The sequence below is a fragment of the Equus asinus genome, chromosome 2, assembly GCF_041296235.1.
Source record: "Equus asinus isolate D_3611 breed Donkey chromosome 2, EquAss-T2T_v2, whole genome shotgun sequence".
NCBI lineage: Eukaryota > Metazoa > Chordata > Mammalia > Perissodactyla > Equidae > Equus > Equus asinus.
In genome coordinates, this window is record NC_091791.1 from 142,497,158 (window position 1) to 142,512,339 (window position 15,182).

At 37.1% G+C, this 15,182-nt stretch overlaps 1 protein-coding gene across 1 annotated transcript in view; it reads left to right on the forward strand.

Moving 5' to 3' along the window:
* PRTG (protogenin) overlaps positions 1-15,182 on the forward strand; it is a 111,849-nt gene that overhangs the window by 52,821 nt on the left and 43,846 nt on the right. The window contains exons 5-11 of the mRNA XM_014860447.3: positions 951-1,088; positions 1,348-1,506; positions 2,099-2,258; positions 3,027-3,274; positions 5,593-5,757; positions 9,246-9,551; positions 10,441-10,629. Coding sequence (XP_014715933.3) covers positions 951-1,088; positions 1,348-1,506; positions 2,099-2,258; positions 3,027-3,274; positions 5,593-5,757; positions 9,246-9,551; positions 10,441-10,629 — 1,365 coding nt within the window. The remainder of the gene's footprint in view (positions 1-950; positions 1,089-1,347; positions 1,507-2,098; positions 2,259-3,026; positions 3,275-5,592; positions 5,758-9,245; positions 9,552-10,440; positions 10,630-15,182) is intronic.

Here is a 15,182-nt window from a genome sequence, read left to right on the forward strand (position 1 = left end):
TTACTTGCTAAATGATCCTTTAAGGTTAAAAAAAATCTTGAAAAACATTGAGACCGAAATTACGTTTTCAATGCTGTGTTTTAATTTCAGATAGTATCTGTTAGCTTCCTGGTAAGCAGATAAAGACAAAAGCACTGTCACACTCCTTCCCTTCTCCCCACTGTAACATAAATTCCTAACAAGATTACTGAAATTATTAAACTAATGTTTGAATCCCAATTAAAAGTGAATGAGGGGCCGGCCCGGTGGCGCAGTGGTTAAGTGCACACATTCCACTTTGGCGGCCCGGGGTTTGCCGGTTCGGATCCCGGGTGCAGACATGGCACCGCGTGGCACGCCGTGCTGTGGTAGACGTCCCACATAAAAAGTAGAGGAAGATGGGCACGGATGTTAGCTCAGGGCCAGTCTTCCTCAGTAAAAAGAGGAAGATTGGCAGATGTTAGCTCAGGGCTAATCTTCCTCAAAGAAAAAGGTGAATGATATGGAAACAACCTAAATGTCCATCAACTAAGTGAATAAATAAAATGTATTCTGTCCATATAATTAAATATTATTCTGTTATGCTGAGTGGAAAGAAGCTGGTCACAAAAAGCTGTAAAAATGTATGCTTCCTTTTTTATGAAATACCTAGAATAGGCAAATCCACAGAGACAGGAAGTAGTTTAGTGGTTGCCGGGCTATGGGGAGAGGAGACTGGGGAGTCTAATGGTTATAGAGTTTCTTTTTGGGATGATGAAAATGTTCTTAAATGATTGTGGGAATAGTTGCACAACTCTGAAAATACTAAAAATCCTTGAATTATACACTTAAAATGGGTGAGTTGTTTATTATGTGAGTTATATCTCAATAAGGTTGTTTTTTAAAAAAGTGAATAACTTAAGAATATTTTAGCTCATTTTACTTATCTTATTTTTAATTTATTTTTATATTCTGCCTTTTCCTCCCCAAAGCTAAGGAGTCTAAATCCTTTCACACACCAACCATTATAGCAGGTCCACAGAATATAACGACATCTCTTCATCAGACTGTTGTTTTGGAATGTGTGGCCGTTGGAAATCCCAAACCAATCATTTCTTGGAGCCGTCTTGGTAAGTCTTCTCAGGAAAAAAAAGTCTTTTCTTTAAACTTTGTTCCTTCAAATGAAACTCATAAAATGTTTATTTTATATACAAAACACATGTTTGGCATTTAAGTGGCTTTTCTTTTAACTTTTTGACATTTCAGTGTGTAGAGAAAAAGTTCTGGTATAGAGAACTTTATGCTTTTATGATATAATTGGATAGAAAATTTTTGACATAATTTTAGATCATATGTTACATTGACAACTGAAGTATCTCTTTGAAATAGATCACAAGTCCATTGATGTCTTTAATACTCGGGTACTTGGAAATGGTAATCTCATGATATCTGATGTCAAGCTGCAACATGCTGGAGTATATGTTTGTCGGGCCACTACCCCAGGCACACGAAACTTTACTGTTGCCATGGCAACGTTAACTGTATTAGGTATGTTTTCTTGCATTCTTACATTTTAACCTTTGCTGTTTTATTTCATTCATAGCTTACCTCCACCTTTCTTGAATTTTGTAGCATTGATAGGAAGCATCGTAACCCAAGGATGAATTTTAGGAGAAAATTAAAGCCCTATGTTAAAATATAACTGTCATTCTGAAGTTATCATCCTGCTTGCCTGCATATCATTATGTTCCTTTATTTAAGCTTCCCTTTTGTCTCCTTCTCACCCGCCCACAAATCCATATACCCATTCACCAATCTAAAAATCTAATCTGTTGATTGTCTATATGCATTCGTAAGTGGCTCTGTATTGGGCTTAGTTAAGTAGGATTATGGTACACATATTTATAGTGTGTTTATATAGGTGGTCTCTGTAGGGAAAGTCTGGAGGAAGTAGGCGTCTAACTGAGCCAGGCAGAGAGAAGGCATCTGGATAGATATATGTAGAGTGTAGACAGGAGGCTCGGAATGTCAGATATTTTCAAGGATGGGACTTGTGTCATTTGCTGTACTCTTCCTTGACTCTTTGTATCATTCCTATTGGGACTATAGAAATACTTTTTTCTTTTTTCTTTAAAAATAGCTCCTCCTTCATTTGTCGAATGGCCAGAAAGTTTAACGAGGCCTCGAGCTGGCACTGCTCGATTTGTATGTCAGGCGGAAGGAATCCCCTCACCCAAAATGTCATGGTTGAAAAACGGAAGGAAGATACATTCAAATGGTAGAATTAAAATGTACAACAGGTAGGCTATGTTACTTTGCTGCTATTTTAGATAAGATATAATGGCTTTAGTAATGTGTACATGAAATGTTTATAATTGCAACATCAGATACCTAAATTATCTTGGTGTTTTAAACTAAAATAAGAAATTAAAATTATATCCTTAGCACACCTTAGATCTTTTGTATTTTATATGTGGGTTGTGAAAGTGGTAGATTTTAATGAAATGAATGATAGTTCCCCAGACCTGGGTTCTAGAGCTCGTAAGCCACTAGCTAAGTTATTAGCAAGCATATTAACCTGTTGGGGTCTCAGTTTCTTCTTCCATAAAATGAAGAAATTAGAAGGAAGTAATTGAAACTCTAAGAATTCCTCCACAATTCAAACTTAATGATTTTAAGAACTCATTTTTATGAATCTTCTTGTAACATTCTCATATATTGAGCAAAACTTTAAAAATTTTTGTTGACCTGAATTTTATGTAACATTACAATATTATATAAATTAGATGCTATTACAGAGTAGTATACTTTCTCAAGAAAAACCAAATTTTTAATAAAGATTAAGCTGTCACCTAAAGCAAACAGGATTTGGATATCACAAGTACTCACTTACGTAGACTCAGAAAATGAGTAATTTTAAACAAGTCATATAGATTTTTCAGTAAGGCTGATTACACGGTTTTTGTTCTTAGTAACTTTTGTCATTTAAAATGAGAGTGCACTTAGCAATAGTTTATTTTACATCATTCTTAGAATTTTTCACAGAAATCATTTTTTTCTTTCCTCAGTAAATTGGTAATTAACCAGATTATTCCTGAAGATGATGCTATTTATCAGTGCATGGCTGAGAACAGTCAAGGATCTATTTTATCTAGAGCCAGACTGACTGTAGTAATGTCAGAAGACAGACCCAGTGCTCCCTATAATGTGCATGCTGAAACCATGTCAAGTTCAGCCATCCTTTTAGCTTGGGAGAGGCCACTTTATAATTCAGACAAAGTCATCGCTTATTCTGTGCACTACATGAAAGCAGAAGGTAAGCAGTTTGAGTGTTTTTATTTTTTTATTATTTTTATTTTTTCTTCTTCTCCTCCCTACAGCCCCCCCAGTATGTAGTTGTATCTTGTAGTTATGGTCCTTCTGGTTGTGCTATGTGGGACACCTCCTCAGCATGGCCTGGTGAGCGGTGCCAGGTCCGCGCCCAGGATGCGAACTGGTGAAACCTGGACCACTAAAGCGGAGCGCACGAACTTAATCACTTGGCCACGGGGCTGGCCCTGAGGAGTGTTTATTTTTAAGTACTACTTGCTATCAAGGATTTGTTTTCAGTGTGAATGATGTCTCACATAATCCACAAAATGTTTTTGAAGTTCTATGGCATTTATGTCTCTTAATAAAATAATCTATCACCTGTCTATCAATTTTTGCTAAATTTTTCTTGTACACGTTGTGTGTATAAGTATACTTTAAGATTTTTCTGTCTAGACTTATCACCTGTGCCTGCTAAAAATTACAAGAGTGGTATACTTAGGAATTTTATTCTGGCCAAGATATAAATTCCTTAACTAAGACTTAATATACCAACTTAAGCATGCAGTCAGTTAGCAGCAATGGTGTAATTGCTTAATAAAATAGTATGGTGAACTCTAGTCACTATAGCATGTTATTTTTAAGGGGGAAGGTAAACATTATCAAATTCCCCAGAATTTGATTTTATATATTTTGAATGTTTTCTGAAATCGTATAGAACTCTCTGAAAATTGAACAGGACACTACTCTTTATTGCTATCTCATTTATCATATAAAAGTAGAAATCAAATCTATCTTAAAATTTTTATTCAGAACTCTTAGTTCCATTTCTGGAATCTATTTTATCCTCCTATTTTCTTTTGGCAAAAAAAAAAAAATAGAGGAAAAGGAAAAAATACTTATAAATCCTAGAGATTTCTGTATTGGTTTCTCATAGAAACCACAGTGGAGGTTTACACATTTTAGTTGTGTACACAGACAGCCTAGCTTTTTTGCAGTAGACGTTAAAAAACATTCAAACCCCTAAAGAATGGTGATAGAATAAAATTGTGTGTAGAAACAGGTGGTTTGTTGTTGTTTGTTTTTTGTACTTTGAAGTAGTATTTTGAAAAGGAATATTTTGAATTTAAATCAGGGTTCATGGTAGCAAGAAGAATGAAAGTCTGCTAACTGAGCATGTTGGAGTATGTTAATTCCCTTTTTAGAGATTTAGGAAGGTAAAAGGAATGCTGGTTTTGGTGGAGACCGCTCTCGTTTGCTATTATGGTTGTTTCATTAGAGCCTCCCCATGCGGCTCAGTGGTCTATTCAGGGACCGAACAAGGCTTTTTAATTCGAACTCAAGGACCTTGTTTGGTAGGTCAGAAATCGCACCATGCAGTTCCTAATTAACGAGCCATTAGCCAGTCTGTTGTGAAATGCCTGTAATCTTGTCTAATTAAAATGCTATCAAGTTAATTCAGAAATGTGGGAAAACTTAATAGTGGAATTTGCCTTCTGTTTTGTTTATAAATCCAGTGTGGGGAGAAGGGGCTCCGTCCTTAGAAAGTTTTGATTAAGTTGACATGCATTTGCTGTGAATTGTTCGCAAAGCACAGTAGCTGCCTGTGCTCTTGTTCCGCTTTACAGGTTTGCTCTGTAGGAATTAAATGCCACAAAGACAAATCCTCTTCTATACCTTGCCGTGCATATTTTATTAAGATTTTATGGCTGAGAGTTTTTTCCTCTTTGGGGGAAAAAAAAAGAAAACTCATTGTGGAACAAAGGGTTTCGAAGCACGTTCTGTGCCTCCCAGTTCTTTTGCTTTCAATATAAATAAAAGAACAACTTGTGTCAGTCAAATTTAATAAATCTCTAGGGGCAAAATGAGATCTTTTGCAGGACAACTTTTGGTATGGTTTGTTTTTATAAAGAGTAAAGCCGTTACATTCCCTACTGTCTCTCCATTTATATTTAAAAGAAAAAAGCAGCCATGAGTTTAAGTAAAATTTACCCTGGCATGAGCTACAGTATTCTGTAGTGTTAAGCTCTGTTGTGTTACTGTTTTATATCGTCTCTGCTGTGGGTTTGACTAGATGTTAAATGAAATTTAGAGAAGATTAATTATTTTCAGTTTGATTTATTCGAGAAAAATGCAAACTAGTAGCTTGTAGCAAGACATGGTTACTTTTAGAAAATAAAGACCTTCTTATTCACCTTTTTTAAATGATCACCAAAGAATAACAGACATTAGACCCAAGGAGCAGTGTTTCACAGTGAAGGAAAATGGTCTTGTTAATTTTATTTTGAATATTCATAATTTTTAAACACTGATTCTTTAATGTAGGTTTAAATAATGAAGAGTATCAAGTAGTCATCGGAAATGACACAACTCATTATATTATCGATGACTTAGAACCTGCCAGCAATTATACTTTCTACATTGTGGCATATATGCCAATGGGAGCCAGCCAGATGTCCGACCATGTGACACAGAATACTTTAGAGGATGGTAAGGAAACATGATTCTAGGTCATTTAAATATGAACATTCATATGTTTAATCCATTTCAGTGAATAGATGTGTTTTAAATTAGAGAAAATATCCCATTTTTGGTTATAAAAGCACGTGTGTTAAACAGGCTAACCTGCCATTTTAAATATAACTCGCTTTTTGACAGTAACAAGATAAGGATAAACACTTGTTTATGATCTGTGATATAAATCTTAATAATAAAATTCTTGTATTATCATTATTTTTTATTCAAGTTTCCTTGTTTAAATTGTAAATACATTGCAATTTTTTTTACTGAATAGAACAAAGTGTGAGAGTCTCTAGGCGTGAATAAATATGACAGTTACATATGGAGTGTGTGTAATGACTGCACATCAGAAATATTGGGCTTCTGAAACTGAGAGTTTATGAAATTTAGTACTTGTCAGTTAAGAAAAATTCTTAGGTAATCAGATAGCAGTTGGTTTATTTTTAGATACAATATGCTTATTCTACTTAAAGAGGAAAGTATTACTCGTTCAGTTTGTTACCTGGTGGTGGGTTAGAAATTGAGTAGCAGTCCATTTGAGGGCAAGCCTCCATATACTCCTATGATGGTGGGAAATTCCATCCACTAAGATAGTCCTGGAGAGCTGATGTCCTCCTCTGACTTTTCATCTCTCTCTCTCTCTCCAGGGCTCTGGAAGGCCTATTTTTCACCCTGCAGAGTGAAAAGGGAATTATTAAACATATACTTAATTATACTATTCTACCTTTACAAATGTTTTCTTATCCTCAAGAAATAGTCCACCCTTAGTTTTCAAACATTTTTATATTAACGATTCCCAAATCTTTTTATTTGTTCATTTGGTCCTAGATCTCGTACTTAGATCTCTATAATGCCACTTATTTAGATGTTTATAAGTTCAGAGTTTGACTAAATGAAAAAATTATCACTTATCTGGATGCTGAATTCCATATTTCAGTTTTCATTTAAGAGTCTGTTCCATTTTAGAATGAGCCATAATACACATGACCTCTCTAGTTATCTCATTACATTTGACAACCTCTGACATGTCTGTCTAAGTTGAAACAGGCTAGTGTTTTGTTTTGGGTATTTTTGCTGTATAAGGAGTTTTCCCCCTATATCCTTGAGGAAAATAAATCTAAGCATAGCAAGCTACTTGTTAAAGCTTGCGAATTCCAGTTAAGTTAGGATCTCAAAGTTTTTCTCCTTTAAACCTTTCCTTACTCTGCAACTTTTTTATTTAATGAAGTTTCATATAGCTTTCTGGATAATATACAGACCTTTTGACAATGCTTTTCAAATTTCTTCACTGATGTCTTCCCATTGCCTAAGCCCATATTTCTCAAACTGAGATGTGTGGGTCTCCGAGGTGCACAGCAGTGCACAGCAGATACAATGAACACTTGTGGAGCTCTTAGCCCTGACTGTTCTAAAAACCTTCCCTACATTATCTCATTTAATCCCTACATAACCCCGCAATAGGGGAACTATAGTTATAGAAGAGATTGGGGATAAGAATGTGGGCTCGGGGCTGGCCTGGAGGCGCAGCGGTTAAGTTCGCGCGTTCTGTCTCTCATCGGCCCGGGGTTCACCAGTTCCAATCCCAGGTGCGGGTATGGCACCGCTTGGCACACCATGCTGTGGTAGGCGTCCCACTTATAAAGTAGAGGAAGATGGGCACGGATGTCAGCTCAGGGCCAGGCTTCCTCAGCAAAAAGAGGAGGATTGGCAGTAGTTAGCTCAGGGCTAATCTTCCTCAAAAAAAAAAAAAGAATGTGGGCTCTGTATGGTCTGCCCAGATCTGCTCCTTCACTTAGAAGCTATGTGACTTTGGGCAAGTGATTTGACCTCTTTGTACCCCAGTTTCCTCAGATATAGCAATGATAATGCTACTTCCTTCATCGAGTTTTTGTGAGAATTAATGAATTCATACACATAAAGGACTCAGAAGTGCTTCATAAATTGATTGTCCCTTTTCCATCTATTGTTTAATCCATTCAACAGATATTTATTGAGTACCTGCTATGTGCTATTCAGTATTTAGTTGTGAACAAAAGAGAGAAAAATTGTCTCTGACTTTGTAGAGCTTTCTTTCTAGTGGGAGAGGGGCAGAAGAACAAGGCAAACAGTCAGTTATGTACTGTGTTAGATAGTGGTAAGTGTTGAGGAGAAGGGGAAAAAGCAGAGAAGGGAGTATGAAACATTGGGATGGTTTGAAACTTTAGACAGAGTCACCAAAGTGGGGCTCCCTGAGTAGGTGACATCTGAGTGAAGGCCTGAAGTAATTGAAAGTGAGGGAGCTGGCCAGGCGGATGACTGGGGGAAGCACATTCTAGGCAGAGGAAGTGGAGTTTGCTAAGGGCCTGAAGCACAAGCATGGCTGGAGTGGAGGGGGCGAGTGGAAAGCAGTCGGAGATGAGGCAGAGAATTAATGAGGAGCCGGCCATGTAAGGATAGGGGTTTGTGTGAAGCCACAGTGAAGACTGGCTTTTACTTTGAGTGAAATGGGAGCTGTTTTGAGCAGAAGAGTGACAAGATCTGACTTGCTTTTTAACAGCTAATGTGCTGAGAATAGATGCTAGGGACAGGGGCAGAAGCAGGGAGATCTGGTAGGAGGCTGTCACAACGATAAAGGTTAAAGAGGATGGTGGCAGGGACCAACGGGGTGGCAGTGCAAGTGGTGGAGCCTCAGGGTTGAATGTGGAGTCGGTGGAGGAGTCAAGGATGACACCAAGTCAAGGATGACACTTGATCAGCTGGACATGTAATTGCCATTAACTGTAGAGGGAGCTATCATTATTATCCTCATTTTATATCCAAAGGAGTTCATTTGGCCAAGATCACACAGTGGAGTAGGTGGTAGAACAAGGATGGAAGCACACAGAGGCTAACTCTAGAACCCATCCTAACTCCTAATCCTAGTCTGCCTTCCAGGGTACTTGCCTCGTTTTCCTGGAGTGCAGGTTGTATTCAAATTATTTAGAGGAAAAACGTTTTTTCATATTAAACACCATATATCATAAGTAGGAAGACAAAATTCACACTAATTTTTAAGATACAACTCTTACACTGTCAAATATTGTTTGCCAGGTTAGAACTCTCGTGTCCTGAGCTTCCTCACTCTTGCATAATTCTCTCTTCCTTATTCCTAAGTCATTTTGGTGGGATTATTTGAGAAGTATTCTCATATTTGTATGAGTATTAAGTCATCTCATATTCATCCCCAAAACCAGTAAAACAATCACAACAATAATGGTGAAAACCTTGTTTTCTTTGGTTTTCTATACTTGGTCCTTCTTTATTATTTTTCCTTCTTTTTTCTGGTTTGTAGTCTGACAGAAAACCTCTGCTAGGGCTGAAAGTATCTATTTTGTCTGATGTTACGTGTTGCTATTAAGAGAATTCAATAAATACTGGTGTGCTGATTGACAATTTTGATTGTAAATATTTATAAGCAACCTGTTTTCTCGTATGAGCAGTTCCCCTGAGACCTCCTGAAATTAGCTTGACAAGTCGAAGTCCCACCGATATTCTCATCTCCTGGCTGCCAATCCCAGCCAAATACCGGCGGGGCCAAGTGGTGCTGTATCGCCTGTCCTTCCGCCTCAGCACTGAGAATTCCATCCAAGTTCTGGAGCTCCCGGGGACCATGCATGAGTACCTTCTGGAGGGCCTGAAACCTGATAGTGTCTACCTGGTGCGGATTACTGCTGCCACCAGAGTGGGGCTGGGAGAGTCGTCAGTGTGGACTTCACACAGGACACCCAAAGCTACAAGTGTGAAAGGTAAATTTCTAAAGACTATTGGGGAAGAATACGAGTCCCTTTTTGCATAGGACTTGTATAAAACTTTTGGTTACACTATTAGTTTGCTTAGCAAATCCTTCGGAGACAGATTGGTCCAAATCAAACTGAATTACCAGAAGTTACATATTAATAGAGACCTAATTTATATTTTGCCATATTTTTTGTTTGTTTTTGGTGAGGAAGCTTGGCCCTGAGCTTACATCTGTGCCAATCTTCCTCTTTTTTTTTTTTTGCTTGAGGAAGACTGTCCCTGAGCTAACATCTATGCCAACCTTCCTCTACTTTGTATGTCGGATGCTGCCACGGCATGGCCTGAGTGTTGTGCAGGTTTGCACCCGGGATGCAAACCCGCACACCCCAGGCCGCAGAAGTGAAGCATGCAAACTTAACCACTGCACCACTGGGCTGGCCCCTCCATATGTTTTTTAAATCATCAGTTTAATAGAAAGACCATAAGACTAGGGAGTTCTATGCTCTCCTATTTTACTAATGTGGAATTTAACATGACTGGTTGTATTGTTGTTGTTAATTGATTAATAATAATACTTGTTCATCTATCACAGAAGAATATTGGATGTTCAAAATTAGTACTTAACTGCCTCTTTGAAAAAAATTAAAATATACAAATATAGATATTTTGTTCTTATTTTCACATAAGGTCTATGTAGTCTTTTTTTATATAGTATTTGATGTTTTTAATTGTGTCAAAGTTTAATAACATTGTGAAATTTTGAAAGGTAGGTTAAGGTATAATAGTTGGAATTGAACTTTTTTGAAGCTGTTGGCTTAAGACCGAGATCTGCCTATCCTGTGTTTTCATGTGAATTATAGATTTTTTTATACTTACATTTCTGGTGGATTTTTCTAGCCCCTAAATCCCCAGAGTTACATCTGGAGCCTCTGAACTGTACCACCATTTCTGTGAAGTGGCAGCAAGATGCTGAGGACACAGCAACCATTCAGGGCTACAAGCTGTACTACAAGGAGGAAGGGCAGCAGGAGAACGGACCCATTTTCTTGGGCACCAGTGACCTTGTCTATACTCTCAGTGGTTTAGGTGAGTGAGCCCCTGCTGCGCTTTTCCTTTTTCCCTTCCTCTCAGACCAATCTGGGGAAAGTGGTTGGATGTATGGCACAAAAACTGACTCAGTGGCAAAAGGAAAATAATTGCCTTTACTACAGCACTGTGTATATCCTATTGCTTAAGTCAGCGACTGGTCTTTGACTCACTGTTGTGAGTAAACTGGCAAAATGTCACATAACTGTGTTATCTTTCTTTCTTTCCCCCACTGCTGGGCATCTGCGTTTCTTTCTAAAGTTTACTTCTGGTGGAGTGAGATCCTGATCAATTATTGTGGGGGTGTGGTGGATGTAGAGTAGGAATGTAAAATGAGAATATCACCAAATGATCAGACAAGACACAATAATTAAGGTTTAGGTTAGAAATTGCCTGAGAGTGCTATGTAGGTGTATTATTTTACGTGTGTAAAATATGTGTAAATTATGCACCAAATAATGCTCTTACATATGACCCATGTAAGTGTAAATATTTATGTAGCTCTAATGCAGAAACACTAGAGGAAAATGCACTTAACTTTGTGTTTGGGTTCATCAGAGTTCTGAAAGACTTTTTATTCCCTGTTCATGCTATCTTTGCAGAGTGAAAGAATTTCATGATGTAAGCATGTTTAAAAGGAAGTAAAGAAATCTATATCTGCAATAAACACATACAAACAGATATATACTCAAGGTGTAAAATGCGTACCTAGCCAGTTGTGGCTTGTGAGTAGATTTTCACCCTTAAGTACAAATCAGAAACTTTAGTTATGATTACCAAACAAATTCCTACTGAATTATTACTGCACCTTCCGCACATATTGGACTTTTACAAAAACACCCTGGCCTTCCCTGTCACAGACTGCCCTTTGCAATACGGGAAGGGAAGGGGCACAGTGGTCCCACCATGGGCTTCTCCATTTACTTTCTTGACCTCACGGCAGCACAAGCTGTGAGAGCAGCATTTGACTTTAGTCCCTGTGCAGTGAGAAGCAGTGGTGGGAATCCGTTTTTCAGGCACAGGGACACACAACCCCATCCTCTGGTTCTTTGCCATAGTTCTCCAGATGACATTTTGCATATAATCTTGTTTTGTTGGATTTTAATTTAATCTGCATTTGGTTAAATAAGTTTCACTATTGATCTCTGTCACACAGCTTTATAAACGACGAGAAGTTACATATGTTTCAGGGTGACCTTTCTTAAACCATTGATACTGAGATGGTGTTAGCCCAGCCCACTACCACCCAAGTCAGCAACATTTATTTCTAGCCATGGCTTCTCAGTGTGCTCTCCTTTTTCATATGCATATAATTTATTCAAGCAAATTTTACTTAGTATCGAGTAAGAAACAGCATTTTGGACAATTGTTGATGAAAAAAACCACACATCAAACTCAATGCTTCCAATAAATAGGTTGAAGATACAAAAAAAATAGCTTCATAGAACACTCTTCCTAAACATATAGGTAGCTTATTCTAAATAGATGAATAATTTTTTAGAAAAAAAATAATGCTCTGCTTGTGAAAAGATTAAAAAAACATTTAATTAAAAGTTTGTCAATTAAAAACAATTCTTTAAAATTTAAAAATTTTCTACAGGTGCATGTATATATAAAGAACACGACCCACTGATCTTTGTTGGAATTTTTTGTCATCTCTCAATAGTAGTTTTCAATACTATAAACCTTTATTTCCGCCTTTGTTTTAAAAATAAATTGTCTGTGTTTTTATGTTGTAAAATCCTTTGTGTATGCTATTTGGGGTAATTCAGCTTAAAATCACTTTATAATGCATAAACAAGGCAATAATTTTGTTATAGTCAGCATACTTGTCTATTAAAGTAGCTGCATGTTTCCTGCCTGTGGAATTAGACTGAGTGGTTGGACTAATGGCAGTGCAGGGTAACAGGGAACTCTGTCCCAGCTGTAGGGCTTGCTTGTTAGACAGCAGGTTGTGCACCCCTGCAGTTGCCGAGTCATGGCTGGACCGGCTGACTAGCGGGGATGCAGTTGTGTGGGTTCAGGCATTGTACAGCTGCTGACTAGATCACCTGTTAGATGCCTTTTAATCCTGAGAGCCCTAGAATCTAGTCTTCCTTTTCTAGAACGTCACTGTTGGGGCCTAGCCAAGCTTATAGCAAGCGAATGGGTTTAACTCACTAAGCAAGTGTTAACAGCTCGCACTCCTCTCCTTCTTATTTTTGGCTATTGAGAGGGCAGTATCTTCTGTTAACTGGAGAACTGACCATCTGTGACCATTTTTAGTGAGAGCATCTGGCGGTAGCTGCCTGTTTAACAGAGAGTGATGTGTCTAGAGGGCAGTAGGTTAAGGGAACCCTATCTGTGTCCTGCATGGTGAATACTTGCTTTCACTGAGCTTTTGCACATTAAAGGCGTTCTAACTGGGACTAGATTTATTAAATGGGCTCAGAAATGAAATTTAAATGCTTCTGTTTGCTGATTCAATGTCAATTTGAGCAAACTGATGTCTCAAAATTTTATTTTCATACTAATGCCCATTCTGTTGCCCTAATACACATCCTTTTGTTTCCACTTCTGGTAATTAAATTTTCAATTAAAAAGTATGTTATTGGAACACGTTCTCCTTAGTAACACATACAGTCCTTTGTTTCTAAGAGAAATAAATAAACGAATGAATTTATATCTTTCAGTTTGTTTAACAAGCATTTTTATTTTTCTCGGTAAGACATTGTACCACTAGATAAAATGTTGTAACACTGTAACCTCTGCTTAAAACAAGAAGGACTAAACCCAAAGATTTCAAATTGAGTGCCTTGTCCAGTTTTCTCCCAAATTTCTGTTTAAATTTAATTGTACTTAGTAATGAAAGTTATTTTAGAAAATTTTACTCTAAACTCTCAAAGCTCGCTCAGTTCCTGTGTAGAGCATTTTGTTTTTTAAAGTGGCTAAAAAGATTCTCTTGTCTTTATTAGTACAATATAAATACTAGCAGAGCAGGGGGAGTATTTTGATGTTGCTGGTTCTAGTTTAATAATTTTAAATACACAGTTTGATTTTAATTAGAAGTGGTTTACTCTTGAGGAGCTGGGAAAAAAGCGTTAGGATTGTGATTGAATGTTCGTGTGATTTGTTCTCAGTTGTGTTTTGAGGTTTTCTTCAAGATTTTATTTGCCTCTTGGTAGTGATTATTTTCATTTAGATTTTTTTTCTTGGCACTTCCAATGTTTAGCTTAATTTTAAGTAGAATTTTAAAACATTTGTTACATTTATCACACAAAAACCTGAAGCAAAACTAACAGCACACTTGTATTCCCTGATAATAGACTAATTGAAATAACTTGTTCTTTTTTGTCTGTTTATTTCAGAGATTGGTTCAAATTCTGAAGTTAGGGTTTCTCATTGCAAAAGAACTATTTTCATATGCTGTCAGAAACTGTTCTTAATTGTTCTGTCTTTACATAATAGAGTGAAAATGGGGATTATTTAGATGGTGCTATTGTTAGTTTAGCATTTAGGATGCTGATAGTAGGTAATCTTTAGCTTCTGTTTTGCCAAAGGACTTGTGCTATTAAATTTCACAGCAATCATGATTAGTGAGCATGAGATTTAGCACCAATTATAAAGATCCAAAATATTTCAAATCATTAGTAATGTTTGTGGATCACTTGCACACCTTCAAAACTCACACATCTTTTTTTGAGAAATCCAAACTTGGAACTCCCAGTTACTGCTAGGGAGTAGGAGGGGACAGAAACAGTCCCTGGTTAATAATGTAATTTTGGAGTCCCTTAGCCAGTTTGTATGGAGACATGGTAGAATTAAGTCAGATTTCTGGGTGTTATCTTTTACCATACTAGAATAGGATTTGGTGGTGTGGTTACGTATCCCGAGAAAGAAAATCAAAAACTACCACTGGTGAGCCAAATTGATACAACTGGAGGGAGTTATAATCTTTCCCTTAGTCAAGGCAGGACAAGATTTTGTGGCATCAAAGAGACTTATTTTGTCAGAGGAGGTTCACTGTGCAACTTACTATAATAGTGATTTTGTTTCGAGGAGAATTAGAATCACTCAATTTAGGAAATATGAAAGTCACATTTTGAGGCAAGCCAAAATCTTTTCAGAGACTGTGTTCCCTCATTCCTCTCACACAAGGAAGCCTTAGATAACACTCAGAAAATCTTTGAAAACATCCTACAGGTGAAAATCCTTATATTGTGGTTGTTTTGCAATATCCTGGCTGCACCTTAAAAACAGAGTCAAAAATAACTATATTATAACAAAATCTTACTAATCATGAATAGTTTCAAGTATATCTTTTCATACTGACTTTTAGCCTATAAATTCACTTCAGATAATCTGATGCCTTGGTATCAACTGCCAGCCCAAATATCGTTATAGATGCCAGGATTCTTCTGTTCTAAAGTAACATGTGATCAACGACACGTGTCATTAAGCATTCTTTCTAGATTAGGTTTGACTTTACAAAGCAGCACTGGTTTCTGTGAGGTCACTTTGCATTTATTATTTAACAGACCATTTTTAGGATTGGTGTAAATATTCCATTAACA